At 32.0% G+C, this 20,764-nt stretch overlaps 1 protein-coding gene across 9 annotated transcripts in view; it reads right to left on the bottom strand.

Moving 5' to 3' along the window:
• LOC134697421 (coiled-coil domain-containing protein 169-like) overlaps nt 1–20,302 on the bottom strand; it is a 57,474-nt gene extending 37,172 nt beyond the window's left edge. For 2 of the 9 annotated variants that reach the window (XM_063559691.1, XM_063559690.1), the window contains exons 1-5: nt 20,110–20,299; nt 17,899–17,981; nt 13,832–13,945; nt 11,197–11,214; nt 9,695–9,847 (exon numbers count right to left, since the gene is read on the bottom strand). In XM_063559691.1, the coding sequence (XP_063415761.1) occupies nt 9,695–9,847; nt 11,197–11,214; nt 13,832–13,945; nt 17,899–17,981; nt 20,110–20,171 (430 nt within the window). In that variant the 5' untranslated portion in view covers nt 20,172–20,299. Of the gene's footprint in view, nt 1–9,694; nt 9,848–11,196; nt 11,215–11,620; nt 11,681–13,831; nt 13,946–17,898; nt 17,982–20,109 lie in introns of all 9 variants that reach the window. The other 7 variants (XM_063559688.1, XM_063559692.1, XM_063559693.1 and 4 more) reach the window with 7 other exon arrangements.
• Between the last annotated feature and the right edge of the window lie 462 nt (nt 20,303–20,764).

Below are 20,764 nucleotides of genomic sequence, written 5' to 3'. Positions count from 1 at the left end.
AGTTCATAATTCTTCTTTTGCAGGTCAAAGATGCATAGTTGACTTCTAAGAAACATACTTGAAGGCAATTGGATATGGCGTATTTTATCGCAAACCACTTATCTCTGATGTCCAAGATAAGCATCGCTACGGAAAGTCCGCGTTAGGAGTGAACAAATTGAATGGGTTAATGCGTGAAATGTGTGATAAGGGGGGGGCTGCGTTGGCAAATTTACCGACCACTCGGGAAAAAGAACAAGTGCTACTGTGCTATATCAAGCAGGAACAGATGAGCAACAGATTATGGAAAGGACTGGGCAATGCTCTATGAAAGGCATTCGAACATACAAGACCGATTATGAGACTGGTTATATATCGGTCATGAAGATTGAATTAATATGTTGCCGAGTTAGTAACTGACTAACTTTGAATTTGTTTTATTTAATGTAAAGCATAACGGTGGGCTTTTATATATTTTCACATGAATGTATAAATTACAGTACTAGTAATTAAAATTTCATTTTATTCAGTTTTTGCTATTTTCAGAGATATTCCATGCGAGGTTCTACACAAGAGTTTAGTTTTAGTGCGAATTTTAGGGAAAAAAACACACACAATTCTCTTCTTTCAAGTAAAAGAAGTTTGTTTATGTAAAAAAGAAAGAGGTGGATCCTTACTGTGCACTTTCAGTGAAGTTAATGCACTGCTTTTTGGCTCCTCCCACCAATGGTTTTCTAATGGGAGATTGTTGAATAATCCACGACAGTGCAACAATGTTCAAATCGGGAAGTTAATGCACTCCTTTCCAAAACATCAGATTTTAAAGCACACAAAAGATCAAAGAAATTAGTCAAAATCATATTACAAATACTTATAATTAATAATCAGCACTGCTATCAATATTATTACAGAATTGCGATTATCAAAGTATAATCTACAGGAAAAATATTATTTCTTGTTTATAAAAAAGATGTGGTATGATTGCCAATGAGACAATTATCCACAAAAGACCAAAATAACACAAACATACCGCATAGTCAGCTATAAAAGGCCCCGATAAGACAATGTAAAACAATTCAAACGAGAAAACTAGGTAAAATGACAATCATTAGATAATTTATGTTCCAATTTTCATTAAAAAGTCAATAATGCCATTTTTTTTTAATTTGATAAATATACAGCAAAACATCACATTTATTTCTAAATTCATGTATATTTGAACTAAAGGCTCTCAAGAGCCTGTATCGCTCACCTGATTCTACTTGGGTTTTTGAAATCATATAAAAAAATATAAAATTTGGCTAAAAGTGACAACACAACCTCATTTTTAAGGAAAGGAACATGTTTAATTTCATTCAAAAGTCCCCCACTGGCGGCCATCTTGGATGACGGATCGGCTACAAAGTAACAACACTTAGTCAGCACCTCATAAGGAACATTCATGTCATGTTTGGTTTTATTCCATTCAGTGGTTCTCTTAAAGAAGTCATTTGTATGCATTTCCCATAGGGTCCTATGTTAAACTTAGTCCCCGCTGGCAGCCATCTTGGATAATAGATCGGCTACAAAGTAACAACACTTGGTCAGCACCACATTAGGAACATTCATGCCATGTTTGATTTCATTCCATTCAGTGGTTCTCTAAAAGAAATCATTTGTATGCATTTTCCATAGGGTCCTATGTTAAACTAAGTCCCACGCTGGCGGCCATCTTGGATAATGGATCGGCTACAAAGTAACAACACTTGGTCAGCACCTCATAAGGAACATTCATGCCATGTTTGGTTTCATTCCTTTCAGTGGTTCTCTAAAAGAAGTCATTTGTATGCATTTCCCATAGGGTCCTATGCTAAACTAAGTCCCCCGCTGGCGTCCATCTTGGATAATGGATTGGCTACAAAGTAACAACACTTGGTCAGCACCACATTAGGAACATTCATGCCATGTTTGATTTCATTCCATTCAGTGGTTCTCTAAAAGAAGTCATTTGTATGCATTTCCCATAGGGTCCTATGTTAAACTAAGTCCCTGGCTGGCGGCCATCTTGGATGATGGATCGGCAACAAAGTAACAACACTTGGTCAACACCTCATAAGGAACATTCATGCCATGTTTGGTTTCATTCCATTCAGTGGTTCTCTAAAAGAAGTCATTTGTATGCATTTCCAATAGGGTCCTTTGATAAACTAAGTCCCACGCTGGCGGCCATCTTGGATGATGGATCGGCTACAAAGTAACAACACTTGGTCAGCACCTCATAAGGAACATTCATGCCATGTTTGGTTTCATTCCTTTCAGTGGTTCTCTAAAAGAAGTCATTTGTATGCATTTCCCATGGGTCCTATGCTAAACTTAGTCCCCCGCTGGCGTCCATCTTGGATAATGGATTGGCTACAAAGTAACAACACTTGGTCAGCACCACATTGGGAACATTCATGCCATGTTTGATTTCATTCCATTCAGTGGTTCTCTAAAAGAAGTCATTTGTATGCATTTCCCATAGGGTCCTATGTTAAACTAAGTCCCCCACTGGCGGCCATCTTGGATGATGGATCGGCTACAAAGTAACAACAATTGGTCAGCACTACATAAGGAACATTCATGCCATGTTTGGTTTCATTCCATTCAGTGGTTCACTAGAAGAAGTCATTTGTATGCCTTTCCAATAGGGTCCAATGTTAAACTAAGTCCCCCGCTGGCGGCCATCTTGGATAATGGATCGGCTACAAAGTAACAACACTTGGTCAGCACTCCATAAGGAACATTCATGCTATGTTTGGTTTCATTCCATTTATTGGTTCTCTAGAAGAAGTCATTTGTATGCATTTCCCATAGGGTCCTATGTTAAACTAAGTCCCCCGCTGGCGGCCATCTTGGATGATGGATCGGCAACAAAGTAACAACACTTGGTCAGCACCTCATAAGGAACATTCATGCCATGTTTGGTTTCATTCCATTCTGTGGTTCTCTAAAAGAAGTCATTTGTATGCATTTCCCATAGGGTCCTATGTTAAAGTAAGTCCCCCGCTGGCGGCCATCTTGGATGATGGATCGGCTACAAAGTAACAACACTTGGTCAGCACCTCATAAGGAACATTCATGCCATTTTTGGTTCCATTCCTTTCAGTGGTTCTCTAGAAGAAGTTCAAAATGTAAACTGTTAACGACGACGACGACGACGGACGACGGACGACGGACGCCAAGTGGTGAGAAAAGCTCACTTGGCCCTTCGGGCCAGGTGAGCTAAAAAAATTAGTTATTTCTTTAAAACAAAATGTACAAATATATAGGATAATTATATAGAAAATGTTTTACAAATAATTTAACAAAAAATAGATTTTGTTTATCTTTTAAAACAAAACAAAAGTGATCAAAAGTTATGTAATTCTTATGAAATGAAAAATATGTCAACAAATCTGAATTTTGAACAAATATCTGAAATTTCAACCTCATTTTACAGAAAAAGTAGCACATGAAGGTATATTTTTTATTACATATTTTGATTTAATCAGGTGAAAAATAACCTATATGCAAATTTTCATCAAAAATATGGGATCAAAACATTAACTTTTTACCAATGAACTAGAAATACATATAAAATATTTTTTTTATTTTGTATCCAAAAGAAGCTATAAAGTACCATAGACAGAAAAGACTACAAAAACAGTATTTCTTACTGCCTGATATTGCCTAACTCACCAACTTTCTAAGTAAACAATTAATTAAGGCGAAGTGTACGTAATTGCACGCCTCTAGCGGAATATGGGATTAATAATAATAATCTTTATTTGTCATATAAGTAACATTATACTTGTGACATAAAAAAAAGTAACAACAACAATAAAATAACTGAGTTAACACACACATATCTATATATATACAAGTAAAACTAACTAAGAGTCCTCTGTCCTCAGCTCTAAAGACTGTTTTATAAAGGAACCGTTTTTTTTCACTTGGTTTATATTAGAAGGATTTAGTAGGATTACTAGTTTTTGTGTATCAGATAAATTTGGAAACATAGGGTTAGCTATTTCCATGTCATTAAAAAGTTTTATACGTAAAACGTTATTAATTTGACAGTGGAGGAGAAAGTGATAACGTTCGACGTTAGTAACGCAAGTTATCTCCCTTACTCCAAGAAAGGACACACAAAAGAGAAATTACTTCGTGCGGTCAATCATAAATCCGACAAGCACGCCCGTGCTGCCTTAAAAAACCTATTCATGAGTCAATATTTACAGTCGTCTACGACTCCTGATCATTATTGGAAGATGATGATGATGATGAGATGATGAGAAACTATCTGAATTTATCCATTTAGAAATCAAAGCATTCTATTGTTTCGTGCAGCCTGACTTTAATACTAGTTGATTTTTTTTGTTTTAGACGCATGGGACATGAAAGGCATTTCGTGTAAAAACTTATGATATCAACAGATTGTAAAAACGCCTCACAACAGAATTATAAATAAGTAAACATGTGATGATTCTACTTCTATTGATATCAAATTAATTAAAATTAAACCTGAATTGACCCAACAATATCGTTTTAAAAGCCGTAGTTTTGAACAAAAACACACAGTACTCAACATAAAGTTTTAGGTTACCAAACAATTATTGAATGACATGTGAAATTAATTATTAGATTAAAAAAACGTTGACATGTTCGTATTTTGTGCAAATGAAAATTTAAGGACATGTTTTATATCAATTTAGAAAATAAGACGATACCAAGAGAATATATAATTTGACCACTAGTCTAGGGCAACACTTACAAGTCGGAAGAACAAAGACGAAAGTTAACAAATTAGGCCCCAAAAATATACTCATAGTAAACTAAAAAGTGATCACTCTAAACATTTATCTTATAATAAGTAAAAACTATGTCATTCAACTTCCAGTTTTCAATTTTTTATACATGTGCAGAAAATAAACAGGTGTCTTCTATTCCGTCCGAAATTTATGGGAAAACTGAATCTAAATTTAGAACCAAATTAAAATTGAAAGTACAAATACACATGATTCATGTATGATAAAAATATAACACGTCATTTCTTCTTTTTCAAATTCCAATTTCGAAGAGATAGCAAAGTTTGTTTTCTTTTATTGTGCCTGTGTGCATCATTTCAAATTAGAGAAAAATTTTAATTTTGACTGAGTAACGTGTTATTCCAAATAGGTGTCAATTCAAGATTATGATTGAGTAGAAAATATCATTACAGTTAAAGAAAAGAGGTCAGGAAAGTTTTGTGGCAGTTGTAGCTGTAATTTAATGTTTAGTGGAATGAGAGGTGAAATAAGTTCAGACTTTTTTAAAATACATTTCGATAGCATTTTAAAAGATTTTTTTTTTAATTTAACGGAAGTCTACTGCAAGGGATGCATATAAACGACCTCAATGATTACCCAGGAAGATCTCGCAATCAGTCAGCTCTATGCTTTTACTTAGTTCATAATAATAGATCATAATACAAGAAATGAGAAGCCCGTGGTGTACTAGCAGGGGCGGATCCAGCCATTAAAAAAAGGGGGGCCCCAACCCAGGACAAAGGGGGGTTCCAACTATATGTCCCCATTCAAATGCATTGATCGGCCCAAAAAAGGGGGTCCAACTGCCGTAAGGATCTGCCAATTACTTGTCCAAAAATGTAAGAATTTGGAGTTTCATATCATTTACATTCAACGTTTTTTTTTTTATAGGATATTACTTTATTTATTATCAACATTGACCCCCCACCCCCCAAAAAAAAATGTATTCGATAAAAATCGTTGAATGTAAATCATTTCAAACTCCAAAGATTTGTATTATCTGACTAATAGTTTACTGGTTGTTATTCACTTTGGTTCAAGTCTTTTACTTCGCAGCATGGTATTTGTTTTTCGTAACTATTTTTTTCATGAATAAGGCTGTTGATTTTCTCGTTGGAAATTTTTTGCATTTTTCATATCGGGGTTTTTGTGGCATACACATTATGTTTTTGTCCCTTTAATTGTTGAAAAGAGTTTGGTTGTTTTAAAATAGTTATTGCTTACGTCGACTTCATTTAACCAGTGGCGGGTAGTTGACTCATTGGATGTCATACCACATCTCCTTATTGTTTTATATGAGATAAATAGGAAAGCTGTGCATTTGCATTATGCAGAGGCTATATTCGTACGGCACTTTGCTAGGTAAACCTGTGTAGCAATACAGTATGAATAATCTCCGTGCATTATATACACTGAGTACATTCTTGTAACATTTTATTAGGTAAATTTTTAAAGCATCAAACATGATAATTCTCATAAGGTCGCATTCTTATATAATTAATTTTACACCAGTTAATTTAAAGCATTACATTACATATATTCATCGCTATTCAAAGCATTCCCCTACACAAATTTTATTTCATAACACTGCATGGGTATGTTACCGTCGTTATTGCACTGACTAGGTTCGTCGATCTCAAAAGGATCATATCAGGTGTAAGGTTTTCATTTTGAATATACATGTATGAAATATCTGCGACTGGTAGTTATACCAATTACTCCGATCTTTTCTACTTTAAAAAAAATGTATATATAAGCGAGTCCTTCTTTTTAAATTCATTGCCGTCTAAAAAATTCTGAAGATAAAATGAAATGAAGCGGTTTTCTGGATTAACCTAGATAAGGGACACTAAAGGCAGAACATTTTAAAGCCACGGATGTATAAGAACTAAAATAGTTGAAGAACCATAGTATGCATTATGCTTATTGTTTAAATCCGTGTTACCCCAAGGGTGACTGGGGAAACGAAATATGGTCGCTTGGTCTTCTCCCGACCGGCATTAAAACATTTCTAGTGGCACTCCAAATTTCCCAGACCATCATCCGGGATGGCCTCTGTTATGAACAAAACTTCCTATTGTATTTATTATTAACTTGTTCTCGTCCTGAACATGCATGACATATTTGCCACTGGACGTTAGGCAGCCAACAATCAATCAATCAATTTAAATCCTTAAATGTGGATTTTTAACAAATGATGCATGGAACAAACAAATATTTTCTTATGTTACTGAAACTTCATTCAGCAAACATCATTCCTTGTCATTTAGTAAAAGAAAAGGGAAAGTGATCGAGATTGGAAATTTTGTAACATAAAATATGTTTTGGCAGAGATGCGTCTTTAGCATGCGTGTAAACATGACTCATGAAATAGGTTTATGATGTAGACTATATTGTGTGCAAATCCTCAGATTAACAACATGCAGAAATGACGAACAAAAAAATATGCAGAAAATAGGTCTACTTTTTTAAATACAAACATGCAGAAGTAAGATTGAAATCGAGGTGTATACCCGATCTTAGTATTAAAGCCGATCAATTCATTCTGACAACACTGTGATAACCAGGACAAATTCAAACTCGATATTTGATTCATTGAAAAAGGTTTCGGAAATCATTCTAATATAGATAAGATGAAATTAGAGTCTATGGTAAATTTCTTTCATTTGCGGTAAATTAATTTACAAACTTGCATTTTCTTTTGCGACAGAAATATTCTTTAAAATTAGATAGTTTATTTCTTTATCAAATTATAGCGTTAGATCATTTGTAATACATAGGAAGATGGGTAATACACACGCACGCCATTGCTACAACATTGTACGGTATAATAGACGTAGAAATTGTGGCGACGTTACTGCAGACAATGACGTTACCAGATAATTTCAATGTTCCGGCCAAAAAACTAAACTTCAACAAAGAGTAGCGTAAAAACTAATACGGTTGCTAAGGACTTTCTTTGCACCCATGGATTCATCTTTCATTTTTAAATCGTATATCAATTTTAGAAAAAATCCATTGTCCAATAAAATAGAAAATCTCGCTAATGTAAAAATATCTGCTAATTTTGATGATTTTCCCTATTTATCCTTTGTAATTTTGGTGTATCATGTAGTTAATTTCAACGGCTCGTATCTCAAAAACGAAAACAGTTACCCCATTTTTTATTTCATTTTCTGGTGTAATTTTACAAGCAGAATTCGTAAAAAAAATCCATTGTGAAGTTTAATTACGTACACTTCGCCTTCAGCAGTTTTTGAAATGGTCTTTGAAGACTTAAAATCACATTATCTGAGAAAAAAATGAACAATCAAAAACTACATGCACATAAAATATCTTTAAGAAATCAAATTTCTATAAAAAGTTTCTGATATGTTTTTCTGATAGATATGATAAGTTGATATTGGCATAAAGTGTCAGAGAAAAAAATGAAAGTTTGATACCTCTAAGCACTCAATGGAACATATGTAATGAATTAATGGAGCAATGCATAATAATAGATCATATAAGGTTCTATCTTTATACAGGGTTTTCGTATCTAAATTAAGAACAGAATATTGGATGCAAGTTTTGATTCTGATCACACATGAAGATGAAAGTATGGTATAAAGTTTCCCAATTGTTAATTCAAATTTCCCTTTGATTTGGGTTTGAAGCATGTAAGGATTTTGTATAATGAATTAATACACCATATCCTATTACATTAATCCCAACCCCACAAAACAAAAAATCTCAGACCATTCATGTTTTGATAAATTTGCCATTATATAAACTGCATAGAGGAGAAATTTTAAAACTAACTAATCATGGTCAATCATTGAATTTGGTATCAATTTTTAATGTTCTCCAAAAACAATGAAATGAGGGAATTTGTCAAAGGACATTTCACAACATTATACCTTCCATGACTTATCAAAGCTGGCTTACCAGTTAACATTAAAATGAAAATAAAAAAAAAGACCAATTGAGTTAATTGATTCGTTTTCATCTTCTAGTGTCTTTTGAAAGTTTTTGTGTTTAGGGAAGTCTCACTGACACTGAAATATACTCAACAATTTCTTTTATTCATAAATACAACAGAATGAAAGCCTGGAATCACCATAGTATTGGTCAGTTATTAAAAGATCATTTCATAGAAATGTATGTAACAATAATGGAATTCAAATAGACAAAACTAATTATTAATTCATTAACTTCATGAGACTCCTGTTTTTCTGGAAATCTAAGAGAATGAATCTTACATGATTGTGACATATAGTGCTTCATTCGAAAAGTGACAACTGCTGTTACAAACCAGGATTCCTTTTAATACTGTGAACAACTCAATGCATTATTAAGTGTAGTCTCTTACTGTACAGTTTTCAAGTATTAAACTTTATATATTCCAGCAGAGAAGCTGATTAATAAAAGAGATCTACAGTTCTAAATCATGTCTATCACATGTTTGAATTGTAATCAAAATTCCCCATTTAATAAGAAAACAATTGATTTTACTAGCATTATTAAAAAAATCAACTTTTCCATCTTAAACAGATGTTTTGTTTATAATTCAAAAGTTTATTCATCAAGCTTATTTCAATATGTGTTATCTCAAAAAACCTAAAACAGCTAAACCAAAAAGCTGCCGATCTCCTTCAACTAACTGATATCTCTAATACTAGCTATCAATATTCAATTTCTATTGAGTGAAACTTATTTCATACTAGCTTGGTAAAGCTTTATAAAGTACTGGTGTTAGCTGTTTTTGTTAATTTTGAAAACTGTACAAAATGAGAGAAGTTGTTTGAAGAAGTTTTACAATGACAAAATTACCATACTGACTAAAAGTAGAAAGAATGCACCACCACAAAGGTAATGTGACCACAAAGGTTGTGTGACCACAAAGGTGACCACAGTAGTATTGTTACCTTCTCTGGGACTAAATGCAATGTTTATTTCAATTCCTGTTGATTTTGTTGTTGCTGATCCAGGTTTGGAGTCAGCTATTGACCCAGAACCTTGAATAGAATTACTCATCATACTTGAACGGGACTGTAAGTTCCTACCTGCTCTAGTTCGTACTGAAATTTTAATGTAACACTACATATCAAAACACAACCAAAAATATCAAATTTCTGAAAAAATGCTAGAGATATTATTTTTTTTTGTGATTTAACACATCAGCTTATAGCATATTTTAATCTGTTAATGTTGAACTCAAATAACTTATGATGAATAAGTACATTAGCAAAAATATAATCATGATTCTTGTGTATGAAGCTGTTTCTATATATCTAGAAGATACATATCTACTTGTGAAATATGATAGCTCAGGTCTAACCTGACATATACTAAAGAGCAGGGAAATTAAAAACTTTTATTCTGAGCCATAAATATAAGAAATCCAAAACCTTATGTTGAGCAGTCAAATTCCTATATTGTTAAAGGTACTTTATTATATATATATATATACCCAATACCACAACAATGTCCTAACAAACTTGGTCTTTTGATTGCAAGGATACCCTTCTAACTATAGAACTTCTAAATGAGTAATTTGAAAGTACAGATATATGAAATGTGACAATTATATTATGATTTCTTTTTAAATCACTGTAGAATTTATATTGCATGATGGGATCAATCATATAATACTGAATAAGGGAAAAGGGAATGGAATTACTGCCATATCAGATGAAATGGCAAACAATGGACACATAAACATCTAAAGAACATTTGAACTTATAAGATGAAAAGCAAAACAGTGACAAATAAACATCTAGACATCCATCTGCTGAACTTATCAGATGGAAGGGCAAATCAATATCTAGACATCCATCTGCTGAACTTATCAGATGGAAGGGCAAATCAATATCTAGACATCCATCTGCTGAACTTATCAGATGGAAGGGCAAATCAATATCTAGACATCCATCTGCTGAACTTATCAGATGGAAGGGCAAATCAATATCTAGACATCCATCTGCTGAACTCATCAGATGGAAGGGCAAATCAATATCTAGACATCCATCTGCTGAACTTATCAGATGGAAGGACAAATCAATATCTAGACATCCATTCAATAAACTTATCTGATAAAAGGGCAAACAATTGACAAATGAATGTCTAAAATTCAATTTACCGAATAAAGAAAATAATACCAACAAAATTAGAAAAATAAGCTAATGTATATTTTGAATATTATGTTATTAAAAGTTAAAACATTTTATGATTATACAACTACTTAACATCCTCAAAAATTCTAAGAAGTTGGAAAAAATTATTATTTTGAAAATATGTTAATGTAAAAACATTTGCTAATACATATATATTTCTAATTTACCTATCACAAAACATTATAAAATGATAAAAGTCACACATTTAATTGTCTCTAGCATAAAAAATATATAAAAATATTGTGATATCTCACCTTTTACACTGTACTGAACTGGAAAAAGTTTATCAAGACTTAACCAAAAAAGAATTTGAAATATAAACAGTAATCAGAAAGATGTAATTTCTGAGCAGAGTGGTATATTATCAATAGTTAGAAATAAAATGAGATAATAGTCACACAATAATGTTTGAAAAATAATTAACACAACACAACACAACACAACACTTCAAAGTCTCAACCCAGTAGATTGTGAACGATTTATTATCTGAAAGACTTGAAAACTCTAAATTTCTGCTACTTTTGTATGACCTCCTGTTCATCAAGAAAACAAATGTTAATGGCTGTTTAAACACTTGAAAAACTTCAGTCTATTAACATATATTTCAATACTGGTTAGATTCAATTTAACACTTTAGTAATTCATACAGCAATATTCAGCCAAAGTACAAATATGTACCTGTTCTGTGTCGCACTGTACGACGATATGGTCGTACCCTACCATCAGGGAAAAAGTCATCTGACAGCAAAATACACATGTTATTAGATTAAAACAAAACCAGTTACAGCTGAATTTAGTCTTCAATTTTATATCAAATAAAGGCTTAAATCATGCAACAATGTTGTTAAACTTTTAAAAAAAATTTAAAATGATTAAATTGCAGCATGCTTTCTATAACAGACTCTATGTACTATATATAGTAAACAATTTAGATACTGTAACACTGTAATGGAATTTTTAACTTCCAGATACAAACACAAAAGAAAAACAATGCCAATGAGTGTTCAAAATTTAAGACCTGTGATCTCAATATTGTATAGGTTCTTGAAGTTTCATTATGCTACAAAACGCCCTCATAAAGCTTCTTGCTAGGTGTCATTATGAAAGTGATTACATGTATTATAATATGAGGGTAAAAAAACGCAATGCCATTTTTATGATATTTTTGTCACATAAACACTTGACTTTTAGAATAACAGATTTGAAATTATGCTGATGAATAATATTTGGGTTATTGGAGCTTCTATTTGTTTTACATGTTTATTCTCAGCCTAAGGTGCAGATGACAAGGTTTTGAAATATCAACCATTTAGCTAACACATTTATGTCTGACAGCCGTTTGCTTTGATATTTTTTTGGTGGACTTATTGACCTGTTGTAGCATATAAAACCTATTGAACTAGACCATATATGTGAGAGATTATTCTTAATTATGATTAACTGGCCCTTTTAATTATTACTAAGTTGGAGCTAAGACAGCAATGCAACAGGCAACAGAACTGCAGTAATAAATTACAATTGGCATTACATATTAAATTTCAATTTTCTGAGAAATGGATAATTCAAACTATATACAAAAACTACTAAAGTAAGAATTTACAAATTGACAGAGAAGAGCAAACCTGTATTATGCTGAACAATGACTCATTGAGCATACAAATATGATATGTCCATGTACTGTCTAACTTTTCAACCATTTGAAATAAACAACTTTCATCAACTTGTAAATATCCCTTTGATAGATAATGGTAACAGACAGTCGTTTCTTTCAGGGCCAATTTTCAAATGGTACCATTAAATTTCACAATTATTGTGCTACAACTTTTCAATTATAATATCAAGTTAGTTACTAGTGTTTTATATTAAAATTAACACCATGCCTTTTTTATTTAGTTTTTCACACACTTTATTTTACCTTTGACTGCTGTGTTATTTGTCTTTGACTTAATTTTCTCTTGTTTATGTTGGAGGGGTTTACTTTCAAGTGCATTAGTTTTTTTCTTTTGTTCAACACTGGAAGATGCATTTAAATTCTCATCTTTATAATAAAAATCAAAAGAAATAATTATATATGAATACGGTAACATTGTAAACGTTCAATATTTTAAACTTTTGATGAGCTTTTACTTTTAAAATTTGGCCTGGTGCACCTTAGGTTTATAGTTGTTGTACTATTGGCAATAGTTCAAAAATATTCAGAATGTGAAAGAAAATACTCCTCAAATATTTTATTTTTATCAGGTGTACAACTTCAATATTTATTTTTTTGTATTAAATAATATTAATTAATCTATCGTTGATGTTTCAAGAATAGACAGGTTTTACACAAAATGGGTAATGTCTTCTGAAAATTTTGCTTAAAAAAAAAATAAAAAAATTCTTAATTGGAGGGAATATCTAAATGAAGACAAACCACAACATTATGGCAAATAAATAAAAATCAATGCACAGTTGTGTTATATTTATTACCATGGTGCTGTTTTAATAAATTTTATAATAGACTGAACTGTTAATGTTTTAATTTGGGTAACAGTGTGATTTCTTATCCCTTGGAAGCTATATGAAACTACTGAAGGTTTTTGCTTGAAGATTTCTGTAATCTTGATAAGTTTTTGTCAAATAGGTTGGGAGCAGAGGCAAAGTAACATATCGGTAAACAGATGACAAACAATATTCACGTCCGTGTGTGGACACAAAAACAACGTTGAACTGTTTGACATAATTCATTAAAAAAATTCTATATGAAAACATCATATGTGACACTTCTATACTAACACATGAAGCAAACAAAGACCATAACTTTGTGATCAAAGTTGAGAATCAGTTTCACTTGTTTGTTTGGAGCTTTGTTCAGATTCCTGAAGTACTAATTGACATATAAATACTTACCATCTTTAAGATTAGATTTTGCTTCCTGTACTTTATTCTGTAAATTCAGTATTTGTCTTTCAAGCTGTTCATTTATTTCTGTTTGAGTTTCATACCTGGTTTTCCACTCATTTCCTTAAAAAGATAAAACTAATTACAAGTACATGTAAGTAAGATATTTTGAGGGATGTTTACAATGTACATGTAAGTCCATGAAAGGTTTAAATGTTGACATTTTTTCCCCTTTAAACGAATAGACCACATGCTCAACACAGACACAAACCCTCTCCACCAAGGTCAAAATAAAAGTTTTGGTGAATAATGATTCACACAAGTTGAATATTGACTTGCAAGCCAATAATACATTAACTGTTTTACCCTACAGTAAGATATAAACTGCCCCAATATTAGAAAATGTTAACCATTGCAAACAATAAAACCAACAAGCATGTAATTGTTCAAAGAAACCCATAACTATGCTTATGCATAATAAGTGAGAAAGTTACATGACCCCAAAAAATCAAAAAAAAAATCAAGCAGTCTCTGAACTACATGTATGAGGTTAAGGCCATTAAATGGACGAAAACCTTGTTATATAAGGTATCTGCATACAAGGTCAAGGACATAAGATGGACAAAAACCTTGTTATATAAGGTATCTGCATACAAGGTCAAGGGCATTAGATGGACAAAAACCTTGTTATATAAGGTATCTGCATACAAGGTCAAGGACATTAGATGGACAAAAACCTTGTTATATAAGAATCTGCATACAAGGTCAAGGAAATTAGATGGACAAAAAACTTGTTATAAAAGGTATCTGCATACAAGGTCAAGGACATTAGATGGACAAAAAACCTTGTTATATAAGGTATCTGCTTACAAGGTCAAGAACATTAGATGGACAAAAACCTTGTTATATAATGTATCTGCATACAAGGTCAAGGACATAAGATGGACAAAAACCTTGTTATATAAGGGATCTGCATACAAGGTCAAGGACATAAGATGGACAAAAACCTTGTTATATAAGGTATCTGCATACAAGGTCAAGGACATAAGATGGACAAAAACCTTGTTATATAAGGTATCTGCATACAAGGTCAAGTACATTAGATGGACAAAAACCTTGTTATATAAGGTATCTGCATACAAGGTCAAGGACATTATATGGACAAAAACCTTGTTATATAAGGTATCTGCATACAAAGTCAAGGACATTAGATGGACAAAAACCTCATTATATAAGGTATCTGCATATAAGATATAAAGCATCAAGGTAACATCATGCAGAAAAAATCAAAAGAGAAGAGAATTTGCTTACTTTCAAATCTGAATTCACTTGAAATACCATAATTGAAAATCTTATTTGCTGTTGGTTGGTTAGGAAGATTATACAAATGGCTATATATAAATATGATGTACAAAATAAACTAACAAATAAATTACATTAAAATGATAACATATAAGTACATATAAATCACAGAAGGTCCATTAAATGTTTTTGGTGTATAATGCTATAAATTCTAATGTTACAATGTATGATGTCAACAAAATTTCAAAAAAAGATAAAACAAGAGCAATAATTTGAATTGACTACAAACAGTTTTACACTACTAGCTTAAAACTGGCAAAGTACAACTTCGCTAAATACACTTGCATTCACAGGAATTCTTCTGTCCTGATGGAATTATTACATTGTAGACAAAGTAGTTAATAAATCAACTTACATACAATGTTTTTGAAATCAAATATCACAAACAAACTAAAACAAGGGCTAGCGGGTAATGCTAATCTGAACTAAAACGAGGGCTAATGCTTATCTGACTACACAATGTTGGTTCCAGAACTTTTTGTAAGGGAGGACTGTTCCTGTGCTCTAGAGATTCCATATATATAATCAACATTTTTTTTTCAAACAAAAGGGGAGCCCCAGCCCCCTCTCTGGATCTGCCTGGGCTACATATCTCTAAAATATATTTTCATGTTAAAATTTCTTAACATTTTCTCATCAATTATTAGAACAGTTCACATTTAAACCCTATGATTGTCAACTACAATGTATTTGTAATGGACATTATGAGTGTTTGGACCATACGCCTATGTTCATGACCATATGCTTATACTCATATGGGCAGACCATATGAAATTGAGAATGGAAATATACTTGTTTGGTTATTCACAGGCAGGATCATTATGAGTATTTGGACCATATAGAGATGTTTTCAAATATGCATTAGAAACGTTTCAATAATACAATAAACTTTATCTTAAAAAAATGAGGGTTACATAGAAATGTATTAATTTTATAATTGAAAGGCTACATAAACATTAAACATAGATGCCACAGTCAGTTGATTTTAGTTTTCATCGCTAATTGTATGCTTGCATACATGCTTAGGGTGACATTTACTTCCACACGGTACCATAGCTTTTTTGCATTTGCACACCTTGGTTATGTACACGATCCTTTTCGGTTACACATTTTGCTTGCAAGTGAAACTAGCCTTCTTATGACTGTGTGCAGGGATATTTAGGTCACAGGCCATTCTGATGTGTCTACAGTGTTTTTAAGAAGCTTTAGATCTCAATAATGTAACATGATCTCAGTACATATTATTCACAGGACAACTTAAGTAAAATATGGTCCTTGCTGGTGATGTCATCTACTTTACACAATAAACGTGGTAAATTACCAGATGCACTGTCAACCACGCTGGTATACGTAAAGTAACAAAACTTCCTTTGTGCATTTGATTTTGACATCTGCTAATTGTACTTACAAATCTTAGTGAGTAAAATGTACTGTGTGAAACTGCTTAATTTTATTCAATTAATCTTTTGTTATCTTAAAATACATTTGTACAATAAAATAACCTTTTTAATGGTGTAACAACAACAAGGGTCATTCCTTATGAAGAGTTTATGAGTATTTAAAGTAAATGTGTTAATTACCCAGACCATATGAGAACATACCCATATGGTCATGACCATATGGTCATGACCATATGCGTATGGTCTGGAATATTCATTATTGCACTTGTACTAAAAAGAGACAATATAGGTTCACCGGTTTTAAATAACTGTAAAACTTTAACTATTTAACTATGAAAGTTTTAAGCTATTTACATCCTTATTAATTTATCTCTAGTTCTGTGTACACAAGTACAGAGATACAGTTGTAGTTGAACACCAAGTCAGTCAGCTATAATAACAAGCAATACAGAGTTTACTTACTTATATTTTTTGCTGGAATGGTCAATAGTAAAAATATGATAAGTCACTTCTCAAAAGTGAATAGATACATGTATCATAATATATTCCTAAGAGTTAAATTTGAATAAAACAATCCTCTTAGAGCAATACTGATATTATGTTATCCACCCAATTTGCATTTGGTTTTCTAACTAAATGTAACAAAATGGAGGACAACTTTACAATCAAAGTAACCAATATGAACTTTTAAAAAGTAGAACTTTAAGGCTTCTATTTACAACAGCATACAAAAAGATCAACGTAGTTTTTTTTGTTTATCAAAACACAAATACAACAAATCAGAAGTAATTATGGTGGTTCGCCCTGACAGTTTTTGACTTTTTGTCAAATATTCAAAATCCTCTGGTTTTATCCATGCGAAAAAATTGATGTTCACTAACCCCTTCTTTTCTTTTTATAATTTTTCTTGCATACATAGTTGAAAGAGCAATTTAAATCCTTGGTTTTTTTCATTGGTTTTGAAAGTAAAACAAGAACATTGACTTTTCATTCTTTTAGTCTCTTTTAAGTTCAGTCAAAAAAATACTTTCAATGTACATGTATTATAACAGTCTTTTTAAAAGCTTGTTATTTTGAAACAGAGGAGCAAACTTACATTTTTGTACCATTAGTTGAATTTAAATTTTTAGACATACATACATGTATGTACATGCTTACCAACAGACAAATGGAGACATGTTCAAATGTATATGATAACAAATGGAGAAATTATCAACAATATACTTTAAAAGTGAATATCTTTAACTGCATGGGGTAGCATTTAATTCAGCAAAAATTTTAAACTGTCACCGACAAAAATTTCCGGGGAATTACCTTCATTGTCAACTGTATCATATCTGTTCTCTAGTTCTTCTACAGTAGCTCTCAACTCAGCTGCAGATTGCTCCAACATTTCTCTGTAATATTTAAAAAGAATACAATGTACCTTAAAATAATAGATATAAGAAGATTTGGTACATGTACATGTACAAATGTATGAGTGCTAACCATCCATCCAAGTCACAATTCGTAAAGGTAAACCATTTTAGGTCAAAGAACAATTCCAGCCTTCATAAGGGAGGTTTTATAAATTTTTTATTAACAGCAAGGGCCATTTATATTAGGCAGGATTAGTTATAGATTTGTATATGAATGGACACAATATATATCAGAAAATTTAAGATTCTGGGACAATAGAGGTTCTTTTGTGTTATGAGGGGGGCCTCAAGCCAAGTTGCTTATGGATTACTGGCAGCTGGAATTTAAGGATTGTAAAACAAGGTCAGAGAATACCTGACATTTATATACATGTCTAACTGCAATGTTTTATACTTAATTATCAAAGGAATGTTCAAATGTCTAAAAGTACTGCAGTTTATAATGAGATTTGGGCTAAATTGTAAACATTGATCACAGAGAGAAAAAAACAACATCACATGGTATAGCTGACTTATACATGTATTAACCCTGTAACCAAAATTCAAAAATCCTGGCATTGTAGTTCTTGATCATGAGAAAAATGCAACGAAAGTTTTCAACTTGCATGGCCATCATGTGTAAAATGATATGTCTTAGTGTTGGGTACACAGGAAGTTGTCAAGTGATGAATCTGAAATGCATCCCACAGTATACTGCAGTAGCTGACTTATTTAAACCCTGAAACTAAATTTCAGAAATCTTGGCATTGTTACATTTCTGAGAAAAATGTGACGAAAATATTCATGGGACAGACGGACTGACAGACGGACTGACAAACAGACAGAGGTAAAAAAACAGTATACTCTAAAGCAGGGGTATAATAATGAAAAGATGTTTATGGTGAAAAGGAAAAAGAGGCATAGTGAAATGATATTATTGTCCAGAAAAAGATGTCAAATTTTTATTGAATATGACAATATTTCATAAGAAATACAAATGTAGTCTTACACAGTTTTTCATTATGAAGTAGTTTCAGTAGACAATATCTTATATGATATTTTGTCAGACGGACAATATTTTATGCAGGATTTATTTTTATGTTCAGGAAGGTTGGAAGGGGTACAAGTCAAATCGGCACCCATAGAAAAAGTTAAATCGGAACCTGATTAAATCAGAATCTAGTCAAATCGTCACCCATTTAAAGTCAATTCGGCATCCAATAATATTTGATAAGAAATACATACATAAAAATCTATTAATCTTTCTATATTTAATTATTTTGGGGTTGGATTAAATAATTAGATACATTGATAAAAATGAAGTCCTAGATTTAATGTTTTTAAAAAGTTTTATCTTTAATTTATCAGTTACATATTTCATATTTTTGTGGTTTGGCCTTTTTAAGTTAATAAAACAATGGAGCCCTTAAATATCTTAGCTGTTGTTTAATTACAAGAATATAAGAACAATACAAAGGAAAACCTTTCAATACTTAATTGATAGGGGTGCCGCTGCTTTTCTGTTACCCCAACCTTGACCTAATCATATATCCGAGATAGAAACACCCCTCATCCACCCAAAAAGACAATAAAATGTAAATATGTCAATATATGGATTACCCCCTCTTTGTTTAATTTTTTTTATAGTTCAAAATACTGAAACAGAACATATATTAAACATATCCAATGCTAATCATTATAATCATTATTATTCCTTAGAATTGATTGCTTGAAATTGTTTGGACGGCAATTTATTTGATATATATGCACATTAAAATAATTATGAGTATACACAATATACTAATCAGTGGTCATTAGTGGATAACATACCTACAAAAAGAGAATGGATTTGTTAAAAGAAGAATAAACAAAGAGAAGTAAATGAAAGCAAAAAATCGGTACATGTATATATTCTATAATACTTATAGACTTAAAGTGCGGATATGAACGTAGAAAACTTATATTATAATGCTTAAAAAATATTGGGTACGACTTAGTAGAAGTACGAGTTGATAAAAATAGGGTACGAGTTGGTTGAGTACGAGTTGACATGTATCCAAATTCGTTCAGGAATGCCGTTCGAAAGAATGTTTCAATAACATTTGTCTTCGAAAACATATTTTCTTACTTCATTTGCTTTTCTTGCTGGATTTCCTGTCGTATTTTTTCAAGTTCGAAATCACCATCCATTTTTGAGAGCTTTGTTGCAAGGCAAATTGAATATATATATTGTGACTTTCTATAAATAATGAATATATTGTTTATAGTTCTGTATCCATTGCAACACGCATATCAAAGAAACGTTTTGAATAAGGCAAAAGTGCGCGTCTTTGTCCGATAAACGCTTTGAAAAAATAAACGGCAGCGAAAATAAAAATTCCGGTATCGACTACGTATCTGTTCCGTTTACAAGAACCGCAGGTGTCCGTGGATATGAAAAAAAAACTCAGGAAAAACTATAGAAAAACTAAGCGCAGCAGATAATAAAGTATCAAGAAACTATCACCGTTAAACAAGGTTAAATCAAGAAAAAAGAATTTTAAGTTATCAATGACTGATTTTTAAATTCACCATTTGGAACTCTTGGTTTAATCATGGACTTTCAAGGCTATACCGTTAGCTGGTTTAATAGCTTCCTTCTTAGTAGAAACCCTCTATCAATGAAACCACGATAGGAACTGCACGCCAGGGAATATTGTATCAATTGGGAGATATATAGTCCGTATGCAAGCGCTGCTGGAATGTTGCTACATAGAAATAGAAAGCTCGGTCACAATCTGACT

This window comes from Mytilus trossulus, chromosome 14, assembly GCF_036588685.1.
Source record: "Mytilus trossulus isolate FHL-02 chromosome 14, PNRI_Mtr1.1.1.hap1, whole genome shotgun sequence".
Taxonomy (NCBI): Eukaryota; Metazoa; Mollusca; class Bivalvia; order Mytilida; family Mytilidae; genus Mytilus; species Mytilus trossulus.
This window is presented reverse-complemented; position numbering and strand designations above follow the sequence as displayed.